The sequence below is a fragment of the Plectropomus leopardus genome, chromosome 13, assembly GCF_026936395.1.
Source record: "Plectropomus leopardus strain MGB_pleo_1.0 chromosome 13, ASM2693639v1, whole genome shotgun sequence".
Taxonomy (NCBI): Eukaryota; Metazoa; Chordata; class Actinopteri; order Perciformes; family Serranidae; genus Plectropomus; species Plectropomus leopardus.
The window spans coordinates 6,874,568-6,888,557 of NC_142188.1; the positions used below are offsets into that span (position 1 = coordinate 6,874,568).

The 13,990-nt window shown below is 39.7% G+C and overlaps 1 protein-coding gene across 3 annotated transcripts in view; it reads right to left on the reverse strand.

The window, feature by feature from the left end:
* The window catches only part of wdpcp (WD repeat containing planar cell polarity effector), a 102,896-nt gene that overhangs the window by 26,375 nt on the left and 62,531 nt on the right, over positions 1–13,990 (reverse strand). For all 3 annotated transcript variants that reach the window (XM_088086231.1, XM_088086229.1, XM_088086230.1), the window contains 4 exons: positions 12,991–13,579; positions 7,685–7,873; positions 6,344–6,467; positions 4,635–4,698 (listed from right to left, as the gene is read on the reverse strand). In XM_088086231.1, coding sequence (XP_087942357.1) covers positions 4,635–4,698; positions 6,344–6,467; positions 7,685–7,873; positions 12,991–13,579 — 966 coding nt within the window. The remainder of the gene's footprint in view (positions 1–4,634; positions 4,699–6,343; positions 6,468–7,684; positions 7,874–12,990; positions 13,580–13,990) is intronic.

A 13,990-nucleotide genomic window follows, 5' to 3' on the forward strand; every position in this document is an offset into this window, starting at 1 on the left:
CACAACCTAATTAGAGCGGAGGACAGAGCGAGGGGTGAAATGTCAACGTCCTATTTTTCTTCCTCTTTCTCTCTGTCGCTCTCTTCAGACGACGAGTTGCTGCTCTCTTGGTCGCTGAGGCGAAAATAAGTGCTCATTGTGAGAGAGCATTAACTTTGTTACAGGGTGTTTATCTAAAGGTACCAACAAGGGAAATTCAAGACCTTCAAGACCACTTGAAATAAAATTTAAGACCAAACTTGTGATAGAAATAAAAACCAGAAGTGAAAATATAGTATTTCCAAGTGAACACACTGATGTCAGTTCAGAATGAACAGTTGGATAAAATGACACTGATACTCTCTGTGTTGACCACTTTTAGTGCAGAAAAAATAAACTAACTCGCAGACTGACTAGTAATGTCTTAGTTTTGGGCCCTGACACACCAAGTCAACGGTCAACCGTCTATCAATTCTGGGCCGTTTTTGCAGTGTGTCCCGCTGCTTAAGCACTAGTCGTCCCTTGTCTGATTTTTGATCGAGTCAGCATATTGAAGCACTGATCTGCAGTTTAACTCAGAAGAGATACAGAAGTGAGAAATGCAAACAAATGACTGAAGTCGAGAGAGCGAGAAATCAAAACAAATTGTAAAATTATGTTTTTTAGTCTTTGGACTTTTAGCAGAAAACATTAGTAATTGTTGGTGTTAATCTTTGCGATCACACAATGTCGCTGAAAATTATTTTTTTATACTATTGAATCGTGTAAATGTAATGAGTAACTGTACAGAGTGGCGTTTAGACCACATTGATAGGCACAGCTGTGTGATGTGTGAAATGTACTATTCAAAGATGAGTCATTTTCCTGTGATTTTAGGTGTTTGGTATGTTTCTGTCCATGCACATGTGTTGTGTCAAAAGCTTCTATGATCAGAAATATGTAATTTTTTCCTTTTCTGAATGATGAATACAGACTACAGACTACAGCCACCTGCTGGTACGGAGAGTAATTTCCTCTCATGCGGTACAGAGCATATTTGGGGGCTGTAATCTTTGGGGTGTGTTTATGCACAACTTTTTGGTTGAGACAAAAGCGATGGAAAGCAATGCAATAGCTGTTGCCAGTACTTTTTTTATGTTGGTTTGTTATTTCTGGGCCTTAATGTAATTGCGTGATCTAAATATGTAAAAAAGACAAAATCAGGGCACTGCATGCATGCAGGTGTTGAAGTATGGCGAATAGTTTTACTAGCCAGTTAAAATGATGTTTTCTGTAGCGCCAACATGGAAAATTCTGGACATAGGCCACCCTGTGATACACACGTGGAATAATAACTATCTGTTGTGTTTGTGAGCCAGATGTATGGAAATCACCACAATAGTGATGGTGAATGCTATCTATTTATGTCTCTTAAATTTGTTTGTATAAAATGTATAATACTAAAATAGGAAAATATGTTTTTACGGGTTAGAAAAGCTAGGAATAATGTCAATTTAAGGTACCAACACTCTACATGTGGTTTAACGTAAAACAGTAAATTAAAAAAAGACATTACAGTCTCTGTCGGGTGCAGAGCCACATGAGGGGGGACACATAGTTCTTAAACTGAAGAGAAAAAACTGAGAAGTTTTATAGTTTTTCACACCAACTTCACATCAACTTCACACCATCACACTTCGAGATCCTTTGAGATCAAGTTCTGCAGTGATCCAAATTATCCGTATGATTCCCTGTCAGGAACCTAAAACACTGGCTTTTAATGTGTGTTTTCCTACTGAGCTACACATAAAAACATCTTGAAAATATAGTGAAAACTGTGAAAATTCTTTTGGAATATTTTCAGTTTCATACTTAAGATTTTGTCGTTGGGCGCAAATCTCGTATCTCTGCATTGCACTATTCTCTTTTTTTTCATAAATTAATTCTATTGGTCCTGCTCTACGCCTATCAGTGGCTTTTACTATTTCTTGTTACTGAACCTCCTATCTCCATTAGATCCTTCTTTTAAAAACACAGCGTTTTCTTCTAATTCCTGAAAAATAGCAATTTTGGACATAGGAAGTTTGTGCCCGACAGCAGCGATTTGTGACTTGCACTTCATTTCCTATTTCATGGTCTATAACTTTGCACAAAATATGAAAAGGATTTTAGGGGTATCAGCATACACGTGTCTCTAAATTGTTAATTTAAGAATTCAAAGTTCCTTAGTTTGTGCATGCAGAAGTTTTAGGTAATTATTTACATAACGACAAAGATTTTAAGAAGCTAGTGCACATACATTACATGCATTTGAATCTATGTGTATCTGCATGTTTGGCTGAACTGCATCTGCACCTCCATCTCTGCGCTCATCTTCGGTTTCCTTCTCTCCCTCCTCACTCATCTCTGAACATCACCAAAGTGACCGAGCAAGACCTTGTTTCTTTTCTCTCTCGCCTTTCTCTTTTTTGTTGCGTTTGTCATATAGCTTTCCATCCACACCATCACCCTCCTCCTCCTCCTCCTCCTCCTCCCCTCCTCTCCGCTCCCCCCTCCTCCCTTTGCGCTCTTTCAAGGTCCACAGGCTCGACTCCACCTTTTCAATTCGGCTTCCCAGCAGCACTACTTAGTGGGGAGGTAATTGGAACCAGTGCTATCAGTGTGATTGAGGGAGCAAGTGTGTGTGTGTGTGTGTGTGTGTGTGTGTGTGTGTATGGGGGTCTGTATTAATGTCTAGGGTGTTGGTGAAGCATGGAGCAAAGGGGGCCCCCACGAAAAAGGGGGTCAAACACATAGAAGAGCATTTCAGCGTGGAGTGGAAGAAAGAGCGAGTTAGAGTGAAGATGAGAGGAGAGGAAAAGGCCGAGCCGAGGCCACGGAGGTTGAAAAGATAGGGGCCCATACTGAGATCACACCTGCTCTCTGACATGCAACACACACACACACACACACACACACACACACACAGTCATGTGCAAATGATCCTAACACAATCACAAGTCATTGAACAATTAAAACAGGTTGTACAGTATTACTGTAGCTGCGCGTGTGAATCTCTACTATCAAGCTCTCCAATTAAAAGCAAAAACGCCACACTAAAAATCCTTTTATAAAAGAGTTTAAAAGTCTCGGACTGAGCGTTTCTTTCCTTGTACAGTGTTTCTCCGTCTTATGGCAAGTTATATTTTAGCCTTTATTAGACTTTTTAATGCCATTTGAAATGAAATTCAAGACCAATTTTAAAATCAAAAGAAAAAATAAACGGACATTTTTGGTTTTGTGGTGTCGTTGAGGGTAGAAGAAGGCAAAAAAAGACACACAAAAACCCTCTTTTATGAAAGACCAAAGTTTCAGATTGAGCATTACCTTCCTTGTGCAATGTTGCTACATCTTACTGCAAGTTATATTTTAGCCTTTTTTTTTTAAAAAATTTAATACCATTTTAAGTTAAATACAAGACCCATTTTAAAATGACAAAAATCAAAGAAACTTTTGCATAAAATACACAGCACTGTAAATGCAAGAGGCACTCTTCAAATTATTTTAAAAAATGTAGATGTTGTTGTTGATGTCCGTACACTAGACTGGGCTAAAATAAAAGAGTCTGCTGAAAATCCAAAAGCTCCAAATGTCACCTCTGCGGTAATTTAATCAAATATTTATGGAAACATAAGACATTTTCAAACCTTTCTAAAACCACTGAGAATATAATTTAAAACGTTTCACCAGCATACTGGCCAGAGTTTAAAAATCAGTTGGACAATATGGCCTAGACTTATTAAAATGACATTTACTCATACTTCCCAGCAGTACATATCAATGAGTATTGATTATATAATTATCTAATGCATCCTGATAAGCAATGTAAAATGTAAATTCTAAGACAATGAACTTCCGAGCTTCTGCAGCAGCAGACAGTGTTTGACATAAGTCAGATAGTGCTGATGGAAAAAGCATTGAACAGTCTCCTACACGAGCAATTTCTTTTCTCAACAGTTAAACAGTTTAGTCATTTGGTGTTGTGAGTCTACAGATAATCTGCAATCAGAGACTAAAACGTTTCATTTAAGGGCTGCAACCAATGATCATTTTCATTGTAGATTAATGTGTCAACTGTTTTCTCAATTAAGTGATTCATGTTTTGGTCTATAAAATGTCAGAAAATGTTGATCAGCGTTGCCCAAAGTCCAGGATGACGTCCTTAATCCAAATATATACAATTTACTGTCACAGAGGAGCAAGATAAACAGAAAATATTCACATTTAAGAAGCTGAAATCACAGAATCTTGACCCCCTTTTCCTTAAAAAAAAGGTCTCAAACCAATAAATCATTTTGAATTAGCTGGTAAATGATTTAATAGCTGAAGGATAACTGATTAATCATTGCAACTCTAATAACTGATATTACTGCCTACAGCAGGCAAATGGAAATATTTCAGACTTTTGAAAATTACATTTTAGACTTTTTAAGACTTCTGTTGAGGAAACTGAGTTTGCTGCTTTCCACAAAGTTTTAATACCTGCAGATGCTTTTGCAATTTGAGTAAATTTCAAATGTGTTGCCATGGGAGAGCGATTGATTTTTCATTCCTCATATGAGCTGTTCATTTGTGTTCAACAGATTGTAACATGTGGACGAACGTTTCGTCTACAGTGAAATTTACTTTCCACTCACCATGAATAAATCTCTGGCGTCTAAATCTACAGCGAGGAGGAAGGCCTTCTCAAAGCGCTGGTGTCTGCGGAGAGAGTGAAGACAGATAAAGAGGAAGCACGACAACATCCTGACAATAAAGAAACAATCATCTTCAATCTGAAAACACACTTTTGATGAAAATTTATAGACAGATAGGTTAGCTGTACACATTTTCTCCTTCCTTTGGTCTACACACAGACACACACTTCGATCCGCGCACATCGTCACATACACAACTGTCAATAATTGAACTGAGAGTAGCGAGTCCTCGTCCTATTATCCAGAATTAAAGCTGGGAGAGAGAGAGCTGTATCTCCCAGTACAAAACACCTCAACTTTCCCTGTCTGGAGCCAACATGAAACAAACAAACACAAGCAGAGAGAGGAGGTGTGCGGGGGGCTTCCTTCATTTGATGTCGATGGAGAGAAAAAGAATGCAGGTAGGTGATAAGAGAGGAGAGGAGGAGGGATGCCAAACAACGCTCCAGCTCTGCTACAGAGGAAGAAGAAAGAAAAGAGAGAGGAGAAACGGGAGGTAATTGCAGGATGGAGAGCAGTAAGCAGCAGTGTGTGGGAACAACAGGGTCTATTTCAGTCAAACAGGCATTTCAAAAGGCTCTCATGGCAGAAGGGAAAATGAAACAACAGTCTAAACAGGTGCATGTGAGGTGCTTTGCCTTATGAATGACTCAAAGCTGCATCAGCGTGTGCGATGAAATTCAAAAGCCATTTCTTTTTTGGGATTTTTAAAATAGCAGAAGAGAGCGGCAAATAAGCTGTATTAAATTGTATCTGCAATGGATGTCACTTCCACAAAGAGCTTTTTTGGATGGTATTTCTTATTCTGAATCTTCCTCCAATTAAATGTTCTGGTAATGCCTTAAAAATACTCGTATTTTTACATGTGTACAATTTTTTATATAGAGTTTGCATGACCACAGCTTTCAGTTACTGATCTGCAGCCTAATGGAGGAACATACTGTTGATGTATACCATAAAACCTCAAATATTAGCTTAGTCACAATCAAACGCCTAGTCCCTTTTAGCAGCCCAGTGTGGCCTCACATTTTGACAAATAAACACCTGTCTGAATTAGAGGTCTGGTTCATTTTTACAGAAGTTCTTTAGATGTAAAAAACTGGGCTGTTGGCTACGTGCTGGAGATAACGTTAGTTAGCTGCTTAGCTCATGCATATAAATATGTATGTATGTTTAACACCATGAGCACAAAGACAGTGTTATCGGAAAAGTAGACAAGAGAGACACAAAAAAAAAGAGTAGATGCAGAAGGGTGTTTTTAAAAGGCTCAGGAAAAATGTCTTGTGAACTATATTCAGAATTATCACAAGATATATTTTAAAATATTCTAAAGAATTATAATTTTTAAGATTTTTTTTCAGGTCATTTCTCAGTTTTTTGTTTTTTTTTTAATTGGGGGCAAATTTTCAAGTACATTTCTTGCACTTGGGTCTTTTCTTCTTTGATTGCTCATTATTTTCTTCCCATGTTTTTTTAGAATAAATAAATAAAGCCATTCTGCCCAGGTTTCACTGATAATAAATAACTGTGTTTCCCATCTTTGCTGTGCAACAGTTTTGTAAGAAAGGAAATAAAAGTTTTATGGTATATTTATGAAGCTAAACAAGAAGATCCCATTAGGACCACAGCGACAGAGTAGGTGGCGTTACCTGAGGAGGTGGTGAAAAAAGCGGCGTGCACACTTGCTGATTGGCTCCCTGTACTCCAGTATCACCACATCAGAGAGAGGAGCAGGTGGAGCATAAAACACACCCAGAGCTGCTTCCAGTTGGGCTAAAGTCAGAAAAGAAAAGCACACAATAAAATACATAAAGACAGATAAAATTCAGTTTGAGTTTAGTAGCAAATTATTTTGCCAAGCAGTGAAAGAACTTTACAGAGAAGTTTAGTTCCTGGTTTTAAATAAAAAAAAACAAACAAAAACTAAAAAACAATCTTAAAACTTCTTACAGTCGATGATTTTTGAGGTCACAGTGACTTATGACCACCAAATTTAAACCAGTTCATTGTTAACTCCAAGTGGATGTTTGTGCTAAATTTGAAGAAATTCCCTCCAAGCGCTCCTGAGATATCGGGTTCAAGACAATAAATGAGACAAACGGACAACCAAAAAAACAGAATTCCTCAAGCCACAACTTTCACTTGCAAGGCGGCATTAAAAGATAAAATCACTGCTGCAGGTACATTTGTTACTTCTCTGCACATTAATAAACGTTTTGATATATATTTTAATTTTTCAGAAATATTCTCAGAGACAGAAGCTGTGTCTGAAATCCAGACTAACATGCTATTTAGTACACTAAAACAGTATGTTAGACATTTTTATTTTTTCCAAAACCAAAGTATAAAACCAGTATTATGTAAATTTCTGGAATGGTTCTGGAAGTTAAGTGGACTATAATTTAGAAACCTTCAAACCTTTAGGCTATACTGCTTAGCTTACATAATACATTTTTTAAGCAGCAAACTGTTAAGATAGAAAACAATAACAATAACAACAATATTTCACTGGGATTCAGTTCAAACGGCAACAGTTCTTGCATTAAATGTTAAACTTTTGTTGCTGTTTGGCCTTTCTGTCACACAACAACGGTGTTTTAGCGGCCTGAAAACACAAACTTTTGAAGCCAGGTTCGAGAGTGTAATCTTTGGAAAACACAACCCCTTCTGTCGCCGTGTAAACTGGCAATGAGCGGATCCTTTGAGAACAGTGACATCACAGCCGCACTTTGCGCATGTGCGTTTTGATCTTCTATGGTGTGTCATTACAAAGTTACACTGCCAACTACTGGCCCGGCATGCATACTACAGCGCAAAGGACAGACTTTTCAGTTTTCAGTAGGGCCATTCTCGTCTAAACGTGGCCTCAGTCTGATGTTACATAGCCAGAAAAATCTAAATAAACCTGCTGTTCTTTGGATTTGATTGGTTTGCTACTTTAGATGAAATATTAAAACTAAAAACTATCTAACATTACGTGTTGGACTCACCCTCTCTCTCTGCGTTCAGCTCCAGCCTCAGCAGGTGGTTGGTGACCGAGCTCAGGCCTCTGTAGCACTCGTCTCCCATGATGCTCCAGTCCATGGCCTCCAGGATGCCCAGTGCCTCTCTGACCTGGCCACAACGCAGCCGCTGCTGCAGCAGCTCCCCGGGACCCATCAGGCCTCCAGTCAGAGCTCCTGTCACAGCCAGTCACACAAAATAAAGCAACAGAAAAGATCTCATTAAAATGCACCAAGATCTCACTCAGTGGCAGGAAGTATAGTGTGATGATAATATTCAGGGTCCCCACATCTACATGCACAATATTTTAATATTTTCCATGACTTTTCAAGGACTCATTATATTATTTTTTTATCTTGTCCTACTTGCCCAGAGCTGTTTTATTAGTTAGTTGATATACAGGGAGGGAGAGACGGGACACGAGGAGAAAATGCAGAAATGTACACAAAGGTAAATAAATGTTGTCATACATCGACAGACGTTAGAGCTTACGTCAACAACTATAGAAAACAAATGTACAGTTATGGTACATTAAGGTAATCCATGGACGATTACTGCAACTATTTCATTATGCAGAACAGAATTCCATGACTTTTCCAAAAATTGCAATGATTTTCACTAATAAATGGCTTTTCCAGGACTGGAAAAGGTGATGTTTTTCATCCCTCTGATCACCTTCTGATCATCAGAGGGAGGTTATTTCATTTCATTTTTTTGGTATTTATTTTCCTTATTTAATTCAGTTTTATCTACTTTTATTTTGCACTGGTTACTTCCATTTAATTCTGTTACATTTACAAAGACCAAAATCACAATTTGCCTCAGAGTATTTACCTGGATTATTTTGTTATATATGCACACTACACTGATGTCAAAGTATAACCCTCACTTATACATGACTTTAAAAATGCAGCTGCTGAAACAAAAAGTGAAACTTTCCCCCTATTCCTGTTTAAAAAAGCAGATTTTTAATATAGACGGGTGCAACAGACCTTGCTGCGTGTGTTCATGCAGAATATTCCTGAAGCACTTACTTAAGCTAAGTGAGTGTCCAGTGGATTGGTTTAGACAGTGAAGCAGCACTGGATTGGTTAGACTGACATCGTCAATCAATTATCTGTTCAATCCCTGGTGTGTGTGTGTGTGTGTGTGTGTGTGTGTGTGTGTGTGTGTGTGTGTGTGTGTGTGTGTCCTCATCACCATCTATTTAAATACATCTAAAAAACATTGAGCATACAGTATGTATGAGAGGAATGTTACAACTGATTATGCCTTTTGACCAGAGGTGATTGATTATGCCATTGTTTGTGCGTGTGTGTGTGTGTGTGTGTGAGCACATTAGGACTCTGCTGAATAATGAAAGGACAGAGGTTTTGTGCCCTTCCCGGCAGCAGAGGTGTCTCGTTCTGCGTGTAAAAGGGCAAAGGTGCTTGGTGTTTTTTTTTGTGGGCTTTACACAGTACGCGTACGGGAAGTGAAGGTGTTGGATGCCAGGGGTGATTACCGTCTTTTGTGACCTGATCGCGGTGGTGTGTGTGGTGCAACAGTTGCAGGAATCACTAACTTGTTTTGGGAGAGGCTGGTGTGAACCGGAGCAGCAGAGCCAAACAACAAAACTCAGGCTGCCATAAATACGACTTTAACTACTCTGTCAAAAATCATATTCTGCCACACTGTAATTATTCTCAAAAAAGAAATAAATTTGGACATAGCTGGTGGCACAAAGTATGTGATCACTGACAGCAGCAGCGTCAACGGGCCAGGCTGCAGGCACAAAAAGTCACCACTGACTCTTGTCTAATTAATTGCCAAAGTTGTGTGTGTATGTCTATGTGTGTGTGTGTGTATGTGGGAGGGGGAGTTGTTCGAGCAATTAAAATGACAAGCCGGCAATTAGCAAGCCCCCAAATCCCCTTAAGAGTGGGCTAATGTGGCTAATACATCAGCTGAGCGTCGTGCGGTTTGTGTGTGTTTATGTGTGTGTGTGTAGGGGTCCTTGAATTGGGCGTTAACGTCTGCTCTAAGCTGAGCAGAGACAATGGATCATTGTGGCGGCGAGGACATGTCGGTTCTCTCCCACACCTGTCCGCACTGACTTATTTGACCAGCTCAGTTCAGACAACAACACGGAGCGGCACGAGATCAGCAGCAGCTCCAACAAACAGCGACAGAGTACTCATACTGTGAGCCGACAACTACACAAAGTACTGACAAAGACCTCATCCCAAAGGACAAAAATGATAGCTGAGCATTAAATAAGACAGAATGAACCATTATAACAGTGTTATTGTGGACATTCATCCAGTAAACAGGGTGTCAATAGGTATCAGACACTTAAATTACTGTTTTTAAGACTTTTTAAAGATAATTTTAACCAAATTTAAGACTAAGTTTTGGACAAATCATCTTTTTCTTACCAAAGCATTGCATGTTCAGTACATATAAAGGTCAAAATATATTTTTGATCCTGTTCAGAGGCTGGTTTTATGTAGGAATATGATCATTAGAGTAAGTCAGATTAATCACCATTTTGCCAACAGGTAAGTGCAATTATAGAAGACAGTATCAGTTTAAAGTGCAGGTTTAAAGATTTGTAAGTTTAAAAATGTGGACTTTAATGCAACAGACTAATTTTAACCGAAATAAAATAGAAGATGGATAAATGAAATTAGATAAAATGTTTGAAGAAAAGAACTCAAAAATTCCAACTGAACAATATTAAAAACTTTTAAGGCTTTTAACATTTTTAGGCTTTTTAAGACGTGTAGGCACTTTATAATATGATTCTTTAGAAATTAACTTTCTTATGTAATCTAGTCAAATCTATCGAAATAATTGACATGCTTACATTTTTACCTATAGTAGGTATTATAGTATAATAGGTAAATAACTTTTCACACAAACAATGTTCACATTATGTAGGAATAGAGTATATTCTCCATGATACAAAATGTCTGCAAAAGACCCCAGAAATTAAAATTTAAGACGACTTTTATGGCTCAATATTTATTAAATTAAATTGAAGACTTTTTAAGGACCTTCAGACACCCTGGTAAATAACAATTTGTTTTAATTTTGTGCAATACATATCCTTTTCAGATATAAAAATGATATGAAAAATGGGAAAAAAATAAAAAAAGAAAAATGGAACTAGTCAATATTTTGTTACAGCCTACCACACTAGCTGATTAAACGCAGGCTGGTTCAAACTGCTGCGTTCGATAGACTTTACTTCTGATCAAATTAGCACCAGGTTTTGCAGTGAAGGAGAGAATCTTTATGTTACCATGGCGCCTCCCAAGCACGTTTTTCGGCTTTAGTATGTAACCAAACTAAATATCAAAAAAAAGATATGTCAGCTTGGTCTCTCGTTGTCTCTCTCTCTTGTTTATACACCAGCTGTATACCCAGTTATGTAATTCTTCATTAAACATCAACAATATTTCACATACCTACAAAAAAAAAGACTATTTTCCTCGTGTGCCGTGCAGCACATTCCCTGGTCTGCCCTTCCACTGCCTGTACCGGTGCAGGCCCAGCCGCGGCCAACGTGTGCCCAGATGAGATAACTCGGTGCAGGCAGGAGGGTGGGGGTGGGGGGGCGCCAGGGAGGGCTGCCTCCTATGGAAAAAAGAGAACTTGGAGCTTTGCCAAGTCTTTCTTCCTCGCCGTCTCCCGACTCACTCCTTCTGTCATGTAGCGGGCCTTATGAAACAAGTCAATACAGAGAAGGAGCGCAAGCAAACAAACAAATGAGTTGGAGTGTGTGTGCGTGTGTGTGTGTGTGTGTGTGTGTGTGTGTGTGTGTGTGTGTGTGTGTGTGTGCAAAGAAGCACAGAAATAGAAGAATACACACACGTGTGTGTGTGGGGGGAAGAATTATCATGGAGAAAAGACGTGCAGTGACTTTCTTCATCAAAACCTTGGCAGACGATCAGAGGAGGGGAAGCTATTGTTGGAAGACACCCTCCCCTTTCCCTGCGCACACAGGCAAACGCAGTTGGATACACACAGTCAAACACACACACACACACACACACACACACACCCTCAAACACACACAAACTCAAATGCACACAATCTTCTACCTTCCTCCCTCCGCCCCCACACTCCTGCTTTCAAACTTCAGCAGAGAGCTGCGTGCCACTGTCACATCTTCTTTCCAAAGTCACAATTAAAGACGCTGAATGTGTGTGTGTGCGAGTGTGTGTTTGTGTATGCGTGTGTTAGTGGTGGCTGCTTCGGAAAAATTTTGATTGGCAAACTTTATCTGGGGGCCCCGAGGGACTGCGCAGCCACTGTAAACGATTTATCGGAAAAATGCATCCCAGAATGCACCTGGGGGGCTCTTGCCCCGGGGCGATTATTGAATGACCTCTGAGAGCGTGACTCCTGCTAACCTTCCCGCCCGTCAACAAATTAACTTCCCTCAGCAGTGAAGAGGTAAAGAGGACGACCGGTTCAGCAGCCATATTTACACAGCGGGGTTCAGATACAGCGTCAGATCCAAAACAGAGGAAGAGCCTCTGAAGGGAGGAGGGCACCTTCATCAGGAGGAGACGACTGCGACGGGTTGGAAGGTCTGGACACTATTTACCATTTAGAATTACTGCATGAAAAGTACAATTTGCAGAAACTTAGTAATTGTAGACAGCATGTTACAATAAGAAATGGCTGCATCATTCTAAGGTAGAGGTATGAAAAGTAGGGGCTGACAGATTATTGGAGCTGATATTTGGCATTTTGACCACTATGTGCGTGATCGACGCTAAAATGAATTAATGAAAAATGTGCGTATTATACTCAACCAACACGAGGAAATGCAGTCTGCAATACATGCAAAGAAAGTATCAGCATTGGAGGAACTTTCACTTTGTTAAACTTTAGGGAGCTGTGTTTATTCATTCATCTTTATTTAAATTTTTACTGAGCTTAATAAAAAAAAGTTGCTAGGAACTTGCTGTATATGATGTTGAAAGTTTCCGTTTTGACTATCATTTACTAAAGGCATTTCTACAAAGTTTTGTGTTGGCGTTTCTTATAATCAAAATTCTAAATTTTGGCAGAAATATTTCATTGTTGAAAATGCATCGGTAGTTGTTTAACGACATCCTATAGATTAAACAGTTCATAAGTTAATTGAAAAGTAATCAGCAAATTAATAAAGAAAATAAACTATTGTAGTTTACAGCCAAAATTTTGAGTTTTGACAGAAATATTAACCGATTTTTTTATCAGTCATTTTTGCTACGGTGTCATCTTTTTTTTTTTTTTTAAATCTTGTTTCACTCACCTAGTTTGAATCTCAGGGCTGCCAGTGGTCCCCCATGAAAGGCCAACATCAGCACATCTCCTTCCAGGCCTGTCGCCCACTGAAGTCCCTCCAGTCCTCCTCCGCCGCGCAGGTGTCGATCTAGCCTTAGCGTGGCAGCTGAAGCGACCTCCTCTGCTACCAGCGCCATGTTAACAGGTGCCAACCCCACATCAAAGCACATCAGCTCCCCTTTCTCTCCCCCTACGACGACCACAGCGCCGGCAGGGTGCCAGGCGAGGAGGGTGGGTGGCACCGAGCAGGACGCCAGCAGCGAGATCCCCCGGCGCTGGTCATACAGGACCAAGGAGGAGTCACTTAAGCCGAGGAGAAGTGTGGTCTCACAGGGGTGACGCGAGCAGGAGACAGGGTGGGATGGAAGCGGGATGCGGGTGACGGACAGGCGGTGAAGGCGACCTCTTGCACATTCGTACACGCAGGCGTCGGCCCAGGACCCCTCTCTGAATCCGCGGGGTCCTGCAGGAAGCTCCACTGTGAGCAGCTGGTATGGCTGGAGCAAACTGAAGCGGCAGTCCAGAGGACTTCCTTCTGTCCGCAGAGAACCGAGGACCTTTAGAGGGAGAAAAAGAAAAAAAAGAGAGAAGGGAGAATGATTACAAAGAGTCCTCAAGTGATGGACACTTGAAAATCCTCCCTATAAATCTGATCTGATTCAACAGTTCACAATAACATGTTTTTCTCTTCTCTGGGTAGGAAGACAAGAACTTTAACATTTGTTACCAAAGATGTATGAATGAGAATTTACTCATCTATTTAAGTTTTAAAAACATCCACTGACTGACCTAAAATCCTATTGACTGCATCACTAAATGAAGGTGGAAGCAGGAGGATGTCAAACTCGCTATTCTAAAACTTTTTAGATTCTCAAATTCAGATTAGAAATTATGAGGTACTGTTAAGCCATGTTATTCATGGTCCCCAGAGGAAGATGCCAAATGACTTTTCTTTTCTATTTGTACCA